Source organism: Cherax quadricarinatus, chromosome 35, assembly GCF_038502225.1.
Source record: "Cherax quadricarinatus isolate ZL_2023a chromosome 35, ASM3850222v1, whole genome shotgun sequence".
Lineage (NCBI taxonomy): Eukaryota > Metazoa > Arthropoda > Malacostraca > Decapoda > Parastacidae > Cherax > Cherax quadricarinatus.
The window spans coordinates 9864573-9880433 of record NC_091326.1 but is presented as its reverse complement, the minus strand read 5'-3'; the positions used below and the strand labels follow the sequence as shown (position 1 = coordinate 9880433).

The window sequence follows — 15861 nt, the reverse complement described above, 5'->3', positions numbered from 1 at the left end:
AAAACTACATGTGCATACAACACACAATAAACAAAAGGATATGATAAACTCCCTGACCCTCGGGATTCACGGAGCCGCCGCTAGTATGACAGGGCGACCCACAGGGCGCCCCCTCCACGTCTTCGGACACAGTCCAGAGAACTGAGGGTGCATATCCACCGCCTAAGCTTAGGGTATCCCACCACTGCGCAGATTGTTGAACGGGCACGAGACGAGCTCTGTGCCCATTGTGACCGGATGGTTCCGAAACCCCTGGTGCACTACCTGTTAGACTGCAAAGCTACGATGCCCCTTCGCCGTAGACATTTCCCTATAACCCCAGTGGGGCAGGCCCGGGAGGATGAGGCGGCACATCTTGTGTACTTAACCATCAGAGACTTGGAAACCTTACTCCCAGTCATTACATGTCCCCCCTTCCCTCCCGCTGAAGTCACTGTGAGGGCCTGCTTTGGTCCTCCGTTGCGCCCCGTTCTGCCGTTAAAGCAAACTAACTTATGGGACATTTGTCCATAGAACTGAAGAGGAACCTACCTTCCCACCGAAGGACTGCCACGCATGTACGAGAAATGATAACCGACACTTCCCTACCCGGAGAGCCAATGCCGGGTCACCAAATTGGAAGAGACCCGGACTGGGATCCATTCCAGCAAATCAAATAGAATAGAAGAAAGGATATGAAGAAGAGATAATCAAAACAATGAACATAAACACTCAACACAAACACTATTATACTCAGTTAACCAGCATTAGTTAGAAAGCACATTAAATAATTAATGTCAGAAGACCCTCCTATAAGTTCCCTGAGGTCCCTACAGGCACCCCGGTAATTATACAAACCATGACGAAGACAGGAAGGACTAAGTCTTAAGCAATCTATTAAATTATGTTCTACAGTCAGCGACACACCACAAGTTATACAGAGGAGTTAGTTTTTTTTATTTAATAATATATTTTTATTTCTACAAGTACATATATACAGGCCTAGCTGACATCAATGATATACTACTATATAGAAAGCCCCTTGTCATGCTGAACATTTCGGGCAAATTAGGTCAGTTTTGTCCCAGGATGTGACCCACACCAGTCCACTAACACCCAGGTACCCATTTTATACTGATGGGTGAACATGGACAGCAGGTGTGGAAATTTATTTGGTCCCTAAAGTTCCACAGGACAGATCCGGCATGGCCGTGATGGAACGGCTGAGCTGGATGGCCCTTATACCCCACCCAAACATAAACGCATTCTCTCGAGTTGGCGGGGATTGTTGGTAAGCTTATTTAATTTATAGATTTACTCTTCAGGGAAGGAGTAGGTAGTTTTACTGGTAGTACACTAATATTAGGATTATTGAGGCAACTGTAGATAATAATAATGTAGACCTAAGACCTTAACATAGGTAGTAATAGGCCGATAATGTAGGCAAACACTAGGATAAGTTAGCTAGGGAGAACTGGCAGCCTAGTTTGAACGAAGAGACGAGGGTCAGGAAGAGAGACCAGCTCCTTCTTCTTAAGACAGACACCAACTGGACAAGACGTGCCGTGATCAGCAGACGGCGCCCCCTGCGTGTCTTCACATTTGAGACCTGGGGAAATCTGGTAGAGGCACCTCGATGTACCGTAGATGACCTCCGTCAGGCCCATACAGTAAGACAAGACCTCCACTTTCTCGTAGATTTCTGGCCAGTGTCTGGGGAGATTGTGAGTGAGTCTGATCTGTGGGACCGGTGTGCAACAGTAAGTACCAGTGTCTCAAGGCAGTCTGGAAACTAGTGTCCGTGTCTGCATAGTTATACTAGGGGATACATACCCTCTTGGATATAGGAATTTCTGAGGTACAGGCAGGTCACTAATAACAATTGAATATTGCAGGAATAAGGCTCCCGGTTGCACGTGGTTTCTGAGGGAAAGTCCAAAGGGGCTAAGGCTAAGCTTAGGGAAGTTGAAGATCAGGATATATGCTGCAACACCAAGTAAGTTAGTCCTTTATACGTGCATGCAGGCGAGTTTTCTTGCAACACCAATCATTTGTGAAAATCTGTCCTATAAGCCACTTGTGAGGCTGAGGTACCCACCTCAGAGCTCGGTGTCAACAGAGTTTGCCAGGGTAGGTGACTCACTTGGAGGCAGTCCACACAAATTTTCACAGCAGGTGTCTTATGGAAACACGTCCTAATCTTCCCCAGCCGTACCGGGGGTTCGAACTCCGGATCTCAGTGTGTGAGCCGAGTGCGCTAGAGATCGTGCTACGGGACACTGTAATATGTTTATTATGTATATGTACCCAGAGGAGGACAGGCGCACCTGAGAAATGGTGGCTATGGGTGAGATGTGTGCCCAGTTTTCTACACAGCAAAAGGGAGGGAAGGATAATTTAGACTACGTTATATATCTAAGTACATATACATACATATACATACATATACATACATATACACTTATCAGAAATACTGTAAATTTAGTGCTGCAATAGCTTCTCTAAGTTCTAAAACTACATTATAATAAACGCACTCACTAAACTTTTTAGTGTGGTGCCTTCTTATTAATAAAAGGCTCTTGATCGAAGGAATTGGAACTACCCCAGGTGCTGCAAATTTTCTACAGATTTAACAACTAGCTAGGATTATAAGAGTTATCCCAAATAAAAAAGTGAAGAAAATTGTGATCAAGAAAATGAGAATGATGCAGATTTAAGGGGTGACTCACCTGATGTTCCCACCACCTCCGCCAACCTGACCAGGGTCGAACCTCTGAGCCCTGTGCCGCCGCCGCCGTCTGCAATGCATTACAACTTTATTAACATAATGCTTCCCATAAAATCGTACAAGAGAAGGCAGATCACTATCATGTTCCCCGTCACTCATTCCTTAATGTATGCCCCACAGTCTGTGCCTCTCTCTCCTCTGGCAGATCTAACCCACTTCCTTTTTAACTCATTAACCCAGATCAGTGCCATTTTTTTGGGGGGTGGGGAAGAGTTAGTGGGTGGGATGGTGGCACTGGGTTAAAAGCTGTAGCAGGAGAGGTTGCTCACCTGGTGTGGGAGGATCGAGCCTGCAACCCTCCCTACCCTAAAGGAGCCACACGGACGGAGGATCAAGTCCCTGCGTTGAATGACCCACATTGTTTTACTGCTTCACATAAACAAATTAATAATAACTCGCCTCATGTCTTCTTAGACTTCACACATCGAAGTTTATTTAGACTTTTATCTTGGGAGGAGATGACAGAGTACATACTCACAGAAGAGTGTATATCTCAATGTAGTATGTACTCAGAGGTGTCTCTCAGTGGACGGAGGATGGATGGATGGGTTTGGAGGGAGGGAGGGGTAAGATAATGTTGGTGTATTAGGGGAGGGAAGAAGGAAGGAGAGACAGATTTTCCGTGAGTCACTTGTAAACCTGTCTCGCCAATGTCTAAGTTTATTCTAGTTTCCCTTGTAACTCCTCGCCAACCGTGAGTTCGAACCCCATCCTTTTGCAATTTCCTTTAGTCAGTGCTTTCGTTTTTTACATTTTCTGTAATGAATCCGTCCATATTTCTATAAAATAATACGTACATATTTTCTTTACTGATGCTGGTTTTTTATGGTTCTGAAAAATCCAGGTGTCTCGTAGCTCAATCGCTACGGCTGGAAAACATTAGGGACGTGTTTCCATAAGACACCTGCTGTCCCTGTTCACCAATCAGTGTAAAATGGGTACCTGGGTGTTAGTGGACTGGTGTGGGTCGCATCCTGAGACAAAACTGACCTAATTTACCCGAAATGCTCAGCTTAACAAGCGGCTTTCTATATAGTAATAGTATGCCACTAATGTTAAGATTAAGATTTCGTTCGGATTTTTAACCCCGGAGGGTTAGCCACCCAGGATAACCCAAGAAAGTCAGTGCGTCATCGAGGACTGTCTAACTTATTTCCATTGGGGTCCTTAATCTTGTCCCCCAGGATGCGACCCACACCAGTCGACTAACACCCAGGTACCTATTTGCTGCTAGGTGAACAGGACAACAGGTGTAAGGAAACGTGTCGAATGTTTCCACCCGCCGGGAATCGAACCCGGGCCCTCCGTGTGTGAAGCGGGAGCTTTAGCCACCAGGCCACCGGGCTAGGACTGTATATTTTATACATGTACTTGTAGTAAATAAAGATATTATTATTATTATTATTATTATTATTATTATTATTATTATTATTATTATTATTATTATTATTATTATTATATTTGCACATATTAAAGACTGAAAAAAGTAGGAGCTTTCAAATGCACTGTGATCAACACTGCCAAAGCCGGTCTTAGCAGTCTCTTTCGATTCAATCAAGCCCCTCAACATGTCAAAAAACATCTGTATAAAATGATAATAAGACTAATACTTGAATACCCTTGTGTCCCAATGTCATTAACAACAAAGACCAACATGCTACGGTTACAAAGGGTCCAGAATAGAGCTCTTCGCTTCATTACCAATACCAGGAGGAGAGACAGAGTTAAAATGGCAGATTTACACATACAACAAGATATTACTGCCATAAATGTACGCCTTGACACCCTAAAAAAGAAACAACTCTATACAATGCAAGAACTATACATGCCAGATAGAGAACATCCTATACAAGTGGTAAATACCACGGATTATATCATCAATACTCCTCCTCACAGGACTCAAAGAATGACTCTCCCACAGAGGGTCCGTCGTTTTATCCATAAAGATGATTACCATCGACCCATGATATTGAGCAACCTCCCTGATGAAGAAGATTGGGTAGCACCAGAACCCTTCTATGTATACTGAGAAAATCATCGCCCCCCAACTTGGGAGACATCTTATATAACAATCTAATGTAAAAATTATGCTATTTATTATGGCTGGACACCACCTGTAAGAAGCCATTGTCACGGAATTCTATAAACTGGCCAGAAAATTATTGCCTTCATTGTCGCATAAATATCCGTTGTGCAATCGCAAAAAAAAAAAAAAAAAAAAAAAAAAAAAAAAAAAAAAGCAATTGCAACTTGTATAATTACTACCAACTCAGAGTCATGTACTTATATATCTGTTATATCTATGTGACTCTGATGGGTTAGTATTATACCCCTTAAAGAATATCTTATCATTTCACATACACTTTTTAAATTACACCAAAGTGGTTGGGCCACTTACCTTTTATATCCTACCTCTCTCTCCCCCCTCCCACCCTTTTCCAATATTTCCATCCTTACCCATCCTTCTTCCTTACCCATCTTACCAAAGCTCTGGTCATAAGAAGAAGAAGAAGAATGCACTGTGGTGTTCCTTGCTTCTACACATTTAATCTCGAGACCAAGCTTCAGAAAGACACGTAAGGAGAGTCATTGCCACCACTGATATTTACCACATTTTAATAATAATATCTTTATTTACTACAAGTGCATGTACAAGGTATACAGTCCTAGCTGACAACAATGACACACTACTACATAGAAAGTCGCTTGTTATGCTCCGCATGTCGGGCAAATTAGGTCAGTGTCCCAGGATGCGAACCACACCAGTCGACTAACACCCAGGTACCTATTTTACTGATGGGGAACATAGACAAGAAGTGGAAAGAAACACGCCCAATGTTTCTACTGTGGCTGGGAATCGAACGCGGGCCCTCGCCGTGTGAAGCGAGAGCGTTAACCACCAGGCCACCAGAGCCCCTTAAGCAGGCCTGTCCTTGTCCAACTCCTCGCACCAAATTACGCTGGCCCACCTCCTTGTTGCTAAAGACATTTCGTTTTAAAAACAAGGAAGTGCTGCTAGGTTCTAATTCTGTAGTTGCTGTGGTTCTCGTGGATTACTTATAAGTTTTATTTGGAATTTCTAGAACAGGGAAAATATCTTTCGAAAAAAATGTCAACATTTCAGGGAGCAGAATACAAAAGGGATAAAAAACAGAATAGAGCACAGAAGGTAGGAACAGTGAACAAACATCACGGGGAAAAGGAACAGTACTGAGAGCAGGAAGAGTAAATAAAGAACAGAGGGCAGGGACAGGGAACTGGGAGCAGAGACAAGGAACGGAGTACAAAGAACAGGGACGGAACACAGGACACAAATATTCAGGGCAGTGTGAATGATTACTTACACAGACACCAGACTTGCGTCACTGTGTTTACTCTTACAAAAACTGATTTACAGAGGTGACAGTGTTGCCTCCCTTCCTGTGGTGGCTCTCCTGGCACTTCTGCAGCCACCTTTGCAGTCACCCAGCAGACACTTCTGCAGCCACCCATGCAGAGTATTCTGATGACACTGCATCAGAAACTAGTCCCTATTACTTACTATACTGGTGAAGCCACCCTCGCTTTCATATATCTAACCCGATTACTTTTCATTCTCCTGTTGCGGTATCATCCATTAAGCGTGTTTTCCCCCATATACGTATATATATATATATATATATATATATATATATATATATATATATATATATATATATATATATATATATATATATATATATATATATATATATATATATATATATATATATATATATATATATACATTATCTATCTCTGTCTCTACTGCCTTTGAATGGAGTTGGTGATGGACCAGCACAAAAGACAGTGAAGAAAGAAGACAAGTTTGACAAACTTACACCTGCACAACGTTGTCGCTGTGCAGAGCCATATCATAGCTATATAAACAGCGAGAGACGTTGTCCTAATAGAAGCTAGTTCTGTAATGTCTGTTACTTGTCTTCACTAATGTCCGCAGGAAACATCTTGGCGAGCATAACACAATCTTTCATGTACGTACCTGCTAACTGAGGGAGATTGTTTGGTTGAGGGGACTGCAGGAAGAAAGGTCGAGGGGTGATAGGAGGGGACACTAGAGCTGTTGACGGGACACAAGGGAGAGGGAAGGGGGAGGGAGTCATCAAGGACGGGGAGGTCCCCATCAGACATTCCTGCAGCCTAAAGGCGGCCGTGTATGTTGTGAGACCAAACACTGCAGCCTCTTCCTGGTTCAACCTCCTCACCACATGTCATGGTGAGAAGAGAGGAGATAGTAGAGGGAAGAGAAAGTGAGTGAGTGAGAGAGAGAGAGACAGAGAGAATTACCAGGTAAAATTCGTAAGGTCAAGAGCCAGTCCCCAGACAATTGGACATTACGTCCTCCAAGTTTTCTTGGTCTCCCATCCTTGATACTAACAGGCTCTTGATTCAAAGAATTTAAATTTCTCCTTCCCTGGAGCAAACCCAATTACAAACTTCCCATTCCAGAAGCGCTGTATTACCCCTACGGGTATAGGAATTGAAGACGTCATAATCTATATATATATATATATATATATATATATATATATATATATATATATATATATATATATATATATATATATATATATATTTAAATACTGTGGAAAATTGAAAGAATCCTTTGCATTTGTACACCAAAAATGTATAATAAACACTACACAATTTGTAAATCCGGTCAAGGTTTACTTGGTGAGGTCGTCCTTAGTGAAGGACGAGTCACTCAACATTGGTGAATGACACTCAGGTCCTTAACACAGTTTTACGTCACTCAAGACACTCAGGTCTTTAACAGCCTTGAGAAGCGCTAAAACCGTAAGAGTCATACAGCGCCTAGGAGTAAAGGAGATACTGAGATTTCAGGTAAAAACCCAAAAGATATAGCTAATGTAATAACACTGGAACTGGAGTCCTGCAGTAAATGGTTAGTAGACAACAAACTATCGTTACACCTCGGGAAAACTGAAGCCATTCTCTTTGGCACGAAACATAATTTTAATGTCCAGTGTAATGAGGAGCCCATCACTTCAGTTTCCTCAGTGAAATATCTGGGTGTCAGATCGACACCATGCCTAACCCTTCTAGGGTAGGGTAGGTGCCTGAGCCCGAGCTTACAGCTCACAAAACTGTCATTCCCATTAGTCCCCTTGGGGTGGGGATGGCAGACCAGAGAGGCCTAGCTTGTGGCTAGGTCTGGGGACAGTTGGTCCCAAAAATGAGGAGGTACTTGTGCCTCCTCCCATGGGAGACTTAGGTCTCAGACACTCCCTAAAGAGGGAGCCAAGGCCGGGCCACCACTTGGAAAAGACCCGGGCCGGGAGAATATCGGCGAATCTTTAATAATAAATAAATAAATGCATGTCAGGAGAATTGGTAGGGAACAGTGTGGTAAAGAAAGTTTCTCTACAGATAAGCACAAGCTCGCAGGACCCTATATCTAGCCCATAAACAATGTTATATCGACTACGCTTGCTCTTCGTGGTACTCTGCCTTGACAAAAAACTGAGAGATAAACTACAAATCACCCAGAACAAAATGGTAAGATTCATCCTGAACCTTCGTACATGAGAACATGTAGGCCAGGATGAATTACAACAACTGGATATGCTGAATGTTCAAGACAGAGTAAAACAACTGAAGTTAAATCAAGTTTATAAAATTGCTCACAGTGTCCAGAATATCTTACAGCTAATTTTGTCAAAGTTGGGAACCAAAGCAAACACAGTATTAGGGGGAGAGAACACAACTTTGTAGTATCCACAGTCAGTGGCCAGGCTTCAAACACCTTTTATTGTACAGCAATAAAGGAATGGAATAGATTGCCTACACATGTCAAAGCCAGTCATAGCATGAACCAGTTCAAGAAGACAGCCAAAAGATACCTAATGAATGTAGCTACAGAAAGGGAGGATAATGATTTTTTATTTTAACTAACACGCATGTAAATATAAGTAACTCATTTTACCTTATTCCTTTTATATCTCATTTATAGCATAATAATATATCCTTTACAGTATAATAATAAGGTATTATAAGGACCCCAATGGAAATAAGTCACTTTTGACTCTTTTTGGGTTATCCCAGGTTCTCTACACATATGCTGCTATGTATGATAATCTATGTAACTGTATTTGTGTATACCTGAATAACTTACTGATCCCAGAATGAAAGACCCTTGCGCCCAAGCTATATAAAAAAAAGGGGGGTGCCCAAAGTAAGAGAAAATGGAGAGGCTCCATGACTAACTAAAGTATTTTAACTGTTGAAGCATACCATGGTATGCTTCAGCATACCATGGTATGTTGAAGCATACCATGGAAGAAACAGAGTTTCGATCAATCCTAAATCATTATTAAGTCACAACTAGCTTGATAATGGACCAGAAGGGACTGAAACATCGTGTAAAGATCTTTACTGTTCCAGATATGGCATATTGTGAGTTTTATTTTTCAACAATTAAAATACTTAGGTTGTTCCTCGCGCTCCTCCATTTTCTCTTACATTTAGGCAGGTATTTTTTTTTAATCTAGTATATACACAAAGACCACTGAGCCCTGGCTCTTGACAAACTTTAAACTTTATTTCCACAAGGTACAAACATACATTAGACAGAACATTTCGGGGAACTTCCGATCCCAGAAAAGTTAGTTAACCTCTCTTTCCTCCGATGAAGCCCCATTATCTTCACTGCTGTCAGAGTTTACTCTAACCTTCCTCTCTCATTAATGAAAACCTTCATTCGTGCCTTTACTTCCTCAGAGACTTCTCTGTCCTCTCTTCAGTCTTATTACGTACTCCTTCACTCTTGTCTTTCTTTTTAATTGGTTGTTGAGTAGTTTCGGGTCTTCAACACTATGTTGTTCCTCACACTGTTACTTGGTCTTCAACACAGGGTTGTTCTCACTGTTATTTGATCTTCGACACAATGTTCTTCTCACTGTTATTTGGTCTTCAACACATTGTTCTCACTGTTACTTGGTCTTCAACACTATATTGTTCTTACAATGTTAGTTGGTCTTCGTTACAATGTTCTTCTCATACTATCAGTTGGTCTTCAACAGTGTTGTTCTCACACTGTCATTTGGTCAACACAGTGTTATCCCCACACTGTTATTTGGTCTTCAACACAGGAGCTTGGACTCGACTCCTGCAGCCTCAACTAGATGAGTACAATATTGTTCTCGCACTGTTATTTGGTCTTCAACACAGTGTTGTTCTCACACTGTTATTTGATTTTCAACAGTCTTGTTCTCACACTGTTTATTTGATCTTCAACACTATGTTATTCTCGGATTGTCATGCAGCCTTACTTCTTATCCTAGTTTATTACCCCACAACGATACTGCTTAATTCCATTCTCTCTGTGGTCCTCCTCGTTCTACAGTTTCTCCATGCTCAACTCCCTGGTATTCTGAGATCTTCGTAGTTATGGTTAAGCAACGGGATTTCTGTTTCTCGTCTATCTTCTGTTGATTGCAAGGTGTGTGCATGTGCATATGTACTCATCTATATGTGGCTGCAGGGGCCGAATCACAGCTCATGTGTGTGTGTGTGTGTGTGTGTGTGTGTGTGTGTGTGTGTGTGTGTCTGTACGTTATGTGGGGGGCAGGAGAGGGGTGGGAAAGGCTGTAGAGGGGTGAGAAATGGAGTTCTGAGGTGCGAGGGGGCGGTACAGGGAACAAGAGAGGGCGATACAAGGGCAAGAGAGGAGCAGTACAGAAACGGGAGAGGGGCGGCTTGGGGGGGAGGTAGGAGATACAGTAACAAGAAAGAGGGCTTTAGTCCCACTTAATTACGTTCAAGCGAGCAACATTAAAAGTCAATTTATGCGTCGTAAATTAAAAGTGCAGTTATAATTACTGAAGTGTGAAGGAACCCTCCGCCTGACGCCGCCACATCTACGTACGACACCTAAACAATCATTCATACACAGAAACGATCACAGCGCTGATAATATAGTCAGCCTCTTGGTATCAATGCTTAAGTTACCCCCTCTCATTACCATCAAAAGGAGGCGGTATACCTGTAGGGCTTACCCTAGGCTGATAATGAGCACTGCTGAAGAGGAGGAATTAAAAGCTGAGGCAGGTCATGTCTTCGGAATGATAACTTTTTTTATTAGAGGGGCCCAGAGAACACCGAGGTCTGAGACTTTACATTTAGGTCTAAGACCATTCATTTTACAGTCGATACTTATGATCAGGAGCCCTTCACCAGCATGACTGAACCCCATTGAAGGGAGGAGGAGGAGTTACAGTATGGTTGGGTACACAGTGTTAAGTCAGTGATCTGAGATACACTTTATTATGGCTATATATATACGAAGTTGATTTTTACTGGCTGCTGTTTATATGTGGGGCCACGAGCCGCTAACAGCAACAGCCTGGTTGATCAGGCAATCAGCAAGGAAGCCTGGACTCAGCCCATGTCACCCACATCCTGGGAAACACACTTCATTCATGGTGTGTGTGTTTGTGTGTGTGTATGTGTACTCACCTAATTGTAGTTTCAGGAGTCGAGACTCAGCTCCTGGCCCCGCCTCTTCACCGACCGCTACTACTGTGTGTGTGTGTGTGTGAGGAGGACTGAGAATTTTAAAGAGTACATTGTGAGAAGATTCCTAACAGGCTTGGTCCAGGAAATAACAGTAGTTATATAACAGCCTCCACTGAAAAGCAGGAGACCTATACAACGCAGCGTCACAGCAACAACACCACAAGTAGAATAGTATTAGAGATCGAAATTAGATACAATATGGAAGTGATCTCATTTTATCAATAATGACATTTCAGCCACCAGAGACTTTATCAGCTGATAAAGATCCTGTAAGGTAGAGAGCCGGCAGAACTAGATCTAATATTCACTCTAAACGAAACGGATATAGGCGGAATTGACTAAGGAATACCACTAAGTGTTAGTGATCACTCTGTAATACGATATGATTATTTAGTAGAAGTGGGACTGGTGAGAAAAACTGAAAGAAAACAGAAAGTCAGACTGTATAAGAGAAGAGTGCAAAGATATAAGAGATTTCCTGGAAGAAGTTCACTGGGAAAGGAAACTGGAAGGTGAGGCAGCTCAGATGATGGAAATACTAGACACACAGTGAAGGATGACAAGGAAGAGATTTATACCAGACAAGATGAGAAGCTGAAACATTGAGAGAGTTCGTGCTTCAACCAGGTCTTTAGGGACGCCAAAGCAAGAGCCAAGAGTGTGTTAAAAAATACGGAGAACAGAGAACAGAAGAAAACAAAGGAAGCAAGCAGAAAAGCCAGGAAAGATTATGCATGGGAATGAAGAGAAAAGGAGGGACTATGAAAACATGATATAGCAGAGAACCAGAGCTGCTCATGGCCACATGAGCAGGAAAACAACGGTAAAGAATCACATGATAAGACTGAAACACACACACACACACACACACACACACACATACACACACACACACACACACACACATACACACACACACACACACACACACATACACACACACACACACACACACACACACACACACACACACACACACATACACACACACACACACACACACACATACACACACACACATACACACACACACACACACACACACACACACACACACACACACATACACACACACACACACACACACACACACACACACACACACACACACACACACACACACACACACACACACATACACACACACACACACACACACACACACACACACACACACACACACACACACATACACACACACACACACACACACACACACACACACACACACACACACACACACACACACACACACACACATACACACACAAACACTTCATACCCTCACCCCAAGGGTAATTCATCATACTTGAATTAAACAAGACTCTGCAGTCTACCTTTCACTTCTTGTATGAGTTTGTGTGTGTTTGTTGGCATAAGATTGCATGTGTGTGTGTGTGTGAGAGAGAGAGAGAGAGAGAGAGAGAGAGAGAGAGAGAGAGAGAGAGAGAGAGAGAGAGAGAGAGAGATGGGGGACTGCCCATCGCCATGCCAAAACCTTGCTGGACGCAGGTGTTTTCACGTTTACAATAGTTAAAATTAATTCACTGATCAATTATTACTATAAATCATGATACACAAGAGGGAGACTAATATATCTGTAAGTCTTCTAACTATAATAAGTATCAAAGGAATTATACTCCGGAAAATTATATACAAATACATGAAATGATACACTCAATAGACTATCAATGAAAGCACGGGTCATGTTCACGTTCTGGTAATATTCCACTTAGACAAGGTTACTGGGAGGGGGAATATTATTACAATGATCTATTACACAACAGTGACTAAGGGCAATGTAAACTAGATGTATATCGGTCGTTGAGTGATCCGAGAAAGGTATCCCCGTATTACATAAGCCCAGCCTCCTCTACCTCATTATACGGAAAAATGAATAGTAGAGGGTGGTCGTAAAATTCCACTGCAGCAAAATATAAAGGGATGTATACGTACTCACCTAACTGTGGTTGCAAAGGTTGAGTCATAGCTCCTGGACCCGCCTCTTCGCTGGTCACTACTAAGTCCACTCTCTCCCAGCTCCATGAGCTTTATCATACCTCTTAAAGCTAAGTATGGTTCCTGCCTCCGACTGCCACCGACATCTCACTTCTTCCCCTGATCCCTCCCCTCCCTCGTTCACCCTCCCCTCCCCCGTTCACCCTCCCCCTCTCCACCCCTCCCCACCCCTCTCCCACATAGCCACAATTCCTCCACTACCTCCCCCCCCACACTCTGACATACACACTACTAACCTAACATACAGAACTAATAGGTTTCCCACTCTGAGGCAATCAGGATAAAACAAAAATGGGTTGTCAGAGAGCAACAAGAAAAACCAAGGGACAGGAGGAGGAAGCTGCAAAGGAAGATTGGGCAGCAGAGCTCATAAAAAGAGATCATGAATGGGAAAAGAAACTAGAAGAACTTAGCATGAGAATGGAAGAGAGGATAGATATGGAAAGCAGGAAGTGGGAGGTGCATGTCAAAGCAGCAGAGGCTAGGATACAGAGTTTAGAAGAGGAACTGAAAAATCTGAAACAGCCTAAAGAACTAAAGAACATTTTGGGATTGACAAAAGACTGCTACCTCAGCCACAAATAAGGGGACTGTAGGGAATGAAGGGGCACAACTGCATGGGGAAGCTCTATCAGAGGAGACTGTAGTAAATGAAAGAGCTAAGCTTTATGTGGAGGCCCTAACAGACAACAACAGAGCCCAAGGAAAGCCGAGAAGGGAAAATGACAGGCCACTGAGCCCAAGTACATTAGCCAGTGAAACTGAAGAAAGGAAAGCTGCAGTGCAGGAAACCAAATTAAATGAGGGGATACACAGGGATACGCAGTGGGAGAATGAAAGGGTGAGGTCAGTCTTTGTGTATGGGCTCCAGGAAGTTGAAGGGGAAACATATGAATCAAGAAAACAAGGGGAAAAAAAGCAATTGAAAGCATCATGAAAGCAATAGGACAAGACGACATGACCCAGCTGGAAAATTTTCGGAGAATAGGGGGGTTTGTAAAAAAAAGAACCCGGCCAGTGAAAGTGACCTTCAAGGCAGAAGCGACTCGGACCAAGATCCTGCAGGAGAAAGCACGATTAAGGGACATGCCGGCATACAGGAAGGTGTATCTCGACCGCGACAGAACACAAGAAGAAAGGCAGAAACTGAGAGAGATGGTACAAAGGCGAAAGGAGGAAAGAGAGGGGATGGAGAAGACAGACAGGAGATCCCAGACCCAGGAAGAAGATCAAATACAGCCTCCCTCACAACTTCTTATAGAAGCCTCCCAACCAGGTCAACCCCAGTGCAACCAAACACTCTAAATCAAAACACCCATGCCACATCCAATGCCCCCACCCACTACATTACAAACTCCACCCCCACAGCAACAACCCATAGTTCCTTACCAGGTCTCCCACTTCCCCAACCCCAATATACCTCCCAGACCACAGTCTTAGAAAAGAAGTTGAAGGTGTGGTATACAAATGCAGATGGAATAACAAACAAGTATGAGGAGTGGCACGAAAGAATCAAAGAGACATCCCCAGACATAACAGCACTCACAGAAACAAAACTCACCAGAATAATAACAGATTCAATCTTTCCATCCGGATACCAAATCCTCAGGAAAGACAGAGGGAGGAGAGGGGGAGGGGGAGTTGCACTGCTCATTAAAAAGCAGTGGGATTTTGAGAAAATGGAAGGAATGGATGGCATGGGCGAAAGGGACTACTTAGTAGGAACAATCCAGTCTGAGGGACATAAGGTGATAATTGCAGTAATGTACAACCCACCACAGAACTGCAGGAGGCCAATAGAAGAATACGATGAGAGCAACAGAGCAATGATCGACACACTAGCCGAGGTGGCCAGGAGAGCACACATGGGGGGAGCAAAGTTACTAGTTATGGGTGATTTCAATCACAAGGAGATTGACTGGGAAAACCTGGAGCCCCATGGGGGTCCCGAAACATGGAGAGCCAAGATGATGGATGTGGTACTGGAAAACCTCATGCATCAACATGTTAGAGACACTACCAGAGAGAGAGAGGAGAGGATGAACCAGCAAGGCTGGACCTTGTATTCACCTTGAGTAGTTCTGACATCGAGGGTATCATGTATGAAAGGCCCCTGGGAGCTAGTGATCATGTGGTTCTGTGCTTCGACTACATAGTTGAGCTCCAAGTGGAGAGAGTAGCAGAAATAGGCTGGGAAAACCAAACTACAAAAGGGGGAACTACTCAGGCATGAGGAACTTCCTTCAAGACATTCAGTGGGAGAGGGAACTGACAGGAAAACCAGTACAAGAAATGATGGACTATGTAGCAACAAAATGCAAGGAGGCAGAGGAGAGGTTTGTTCCCAAGGGAAACAGAAATAATGGGAAGAACAGAACGAGTCCTTGGTTCACCCAAAGGTGTAGGGAGGCAAAAACTAGGTGTACTAGAGAATGGAAAAGGTACAGAAGACAGATAACTCAGGAAAATAAAGAAATCAGCCGAAGAGCCAGAAACGA

At 43.1% G+C, this 15861-nt stretch overlaps 1 protein-coding gene across 5 annotated transcripts in view; it reads right to left on the bottom strand.

Moving 5' to 3' along the window:
• LOC128695144 (uncharacterized) overlaps positions 1 to 15861 on the bottom strand; it is a 137856-nt gene that overhangs the window by 41343 nt on the left and 80652 nt on the right. For all 5 annotated transcript variants that reach the window (XM_070091375.1, XM_070091377.1, XM_070091378.1 and 2 more), the window contains exon 3: positions 2709 to 2777. In XM_070091375.1, coding sequence (XP_069947476.1) covers positions 2709 to 2777 — 69 coding nt within the window. The remainder of the gene's footprint in view (positions 1 to 2708; positions 2778 to 15861) is intronic.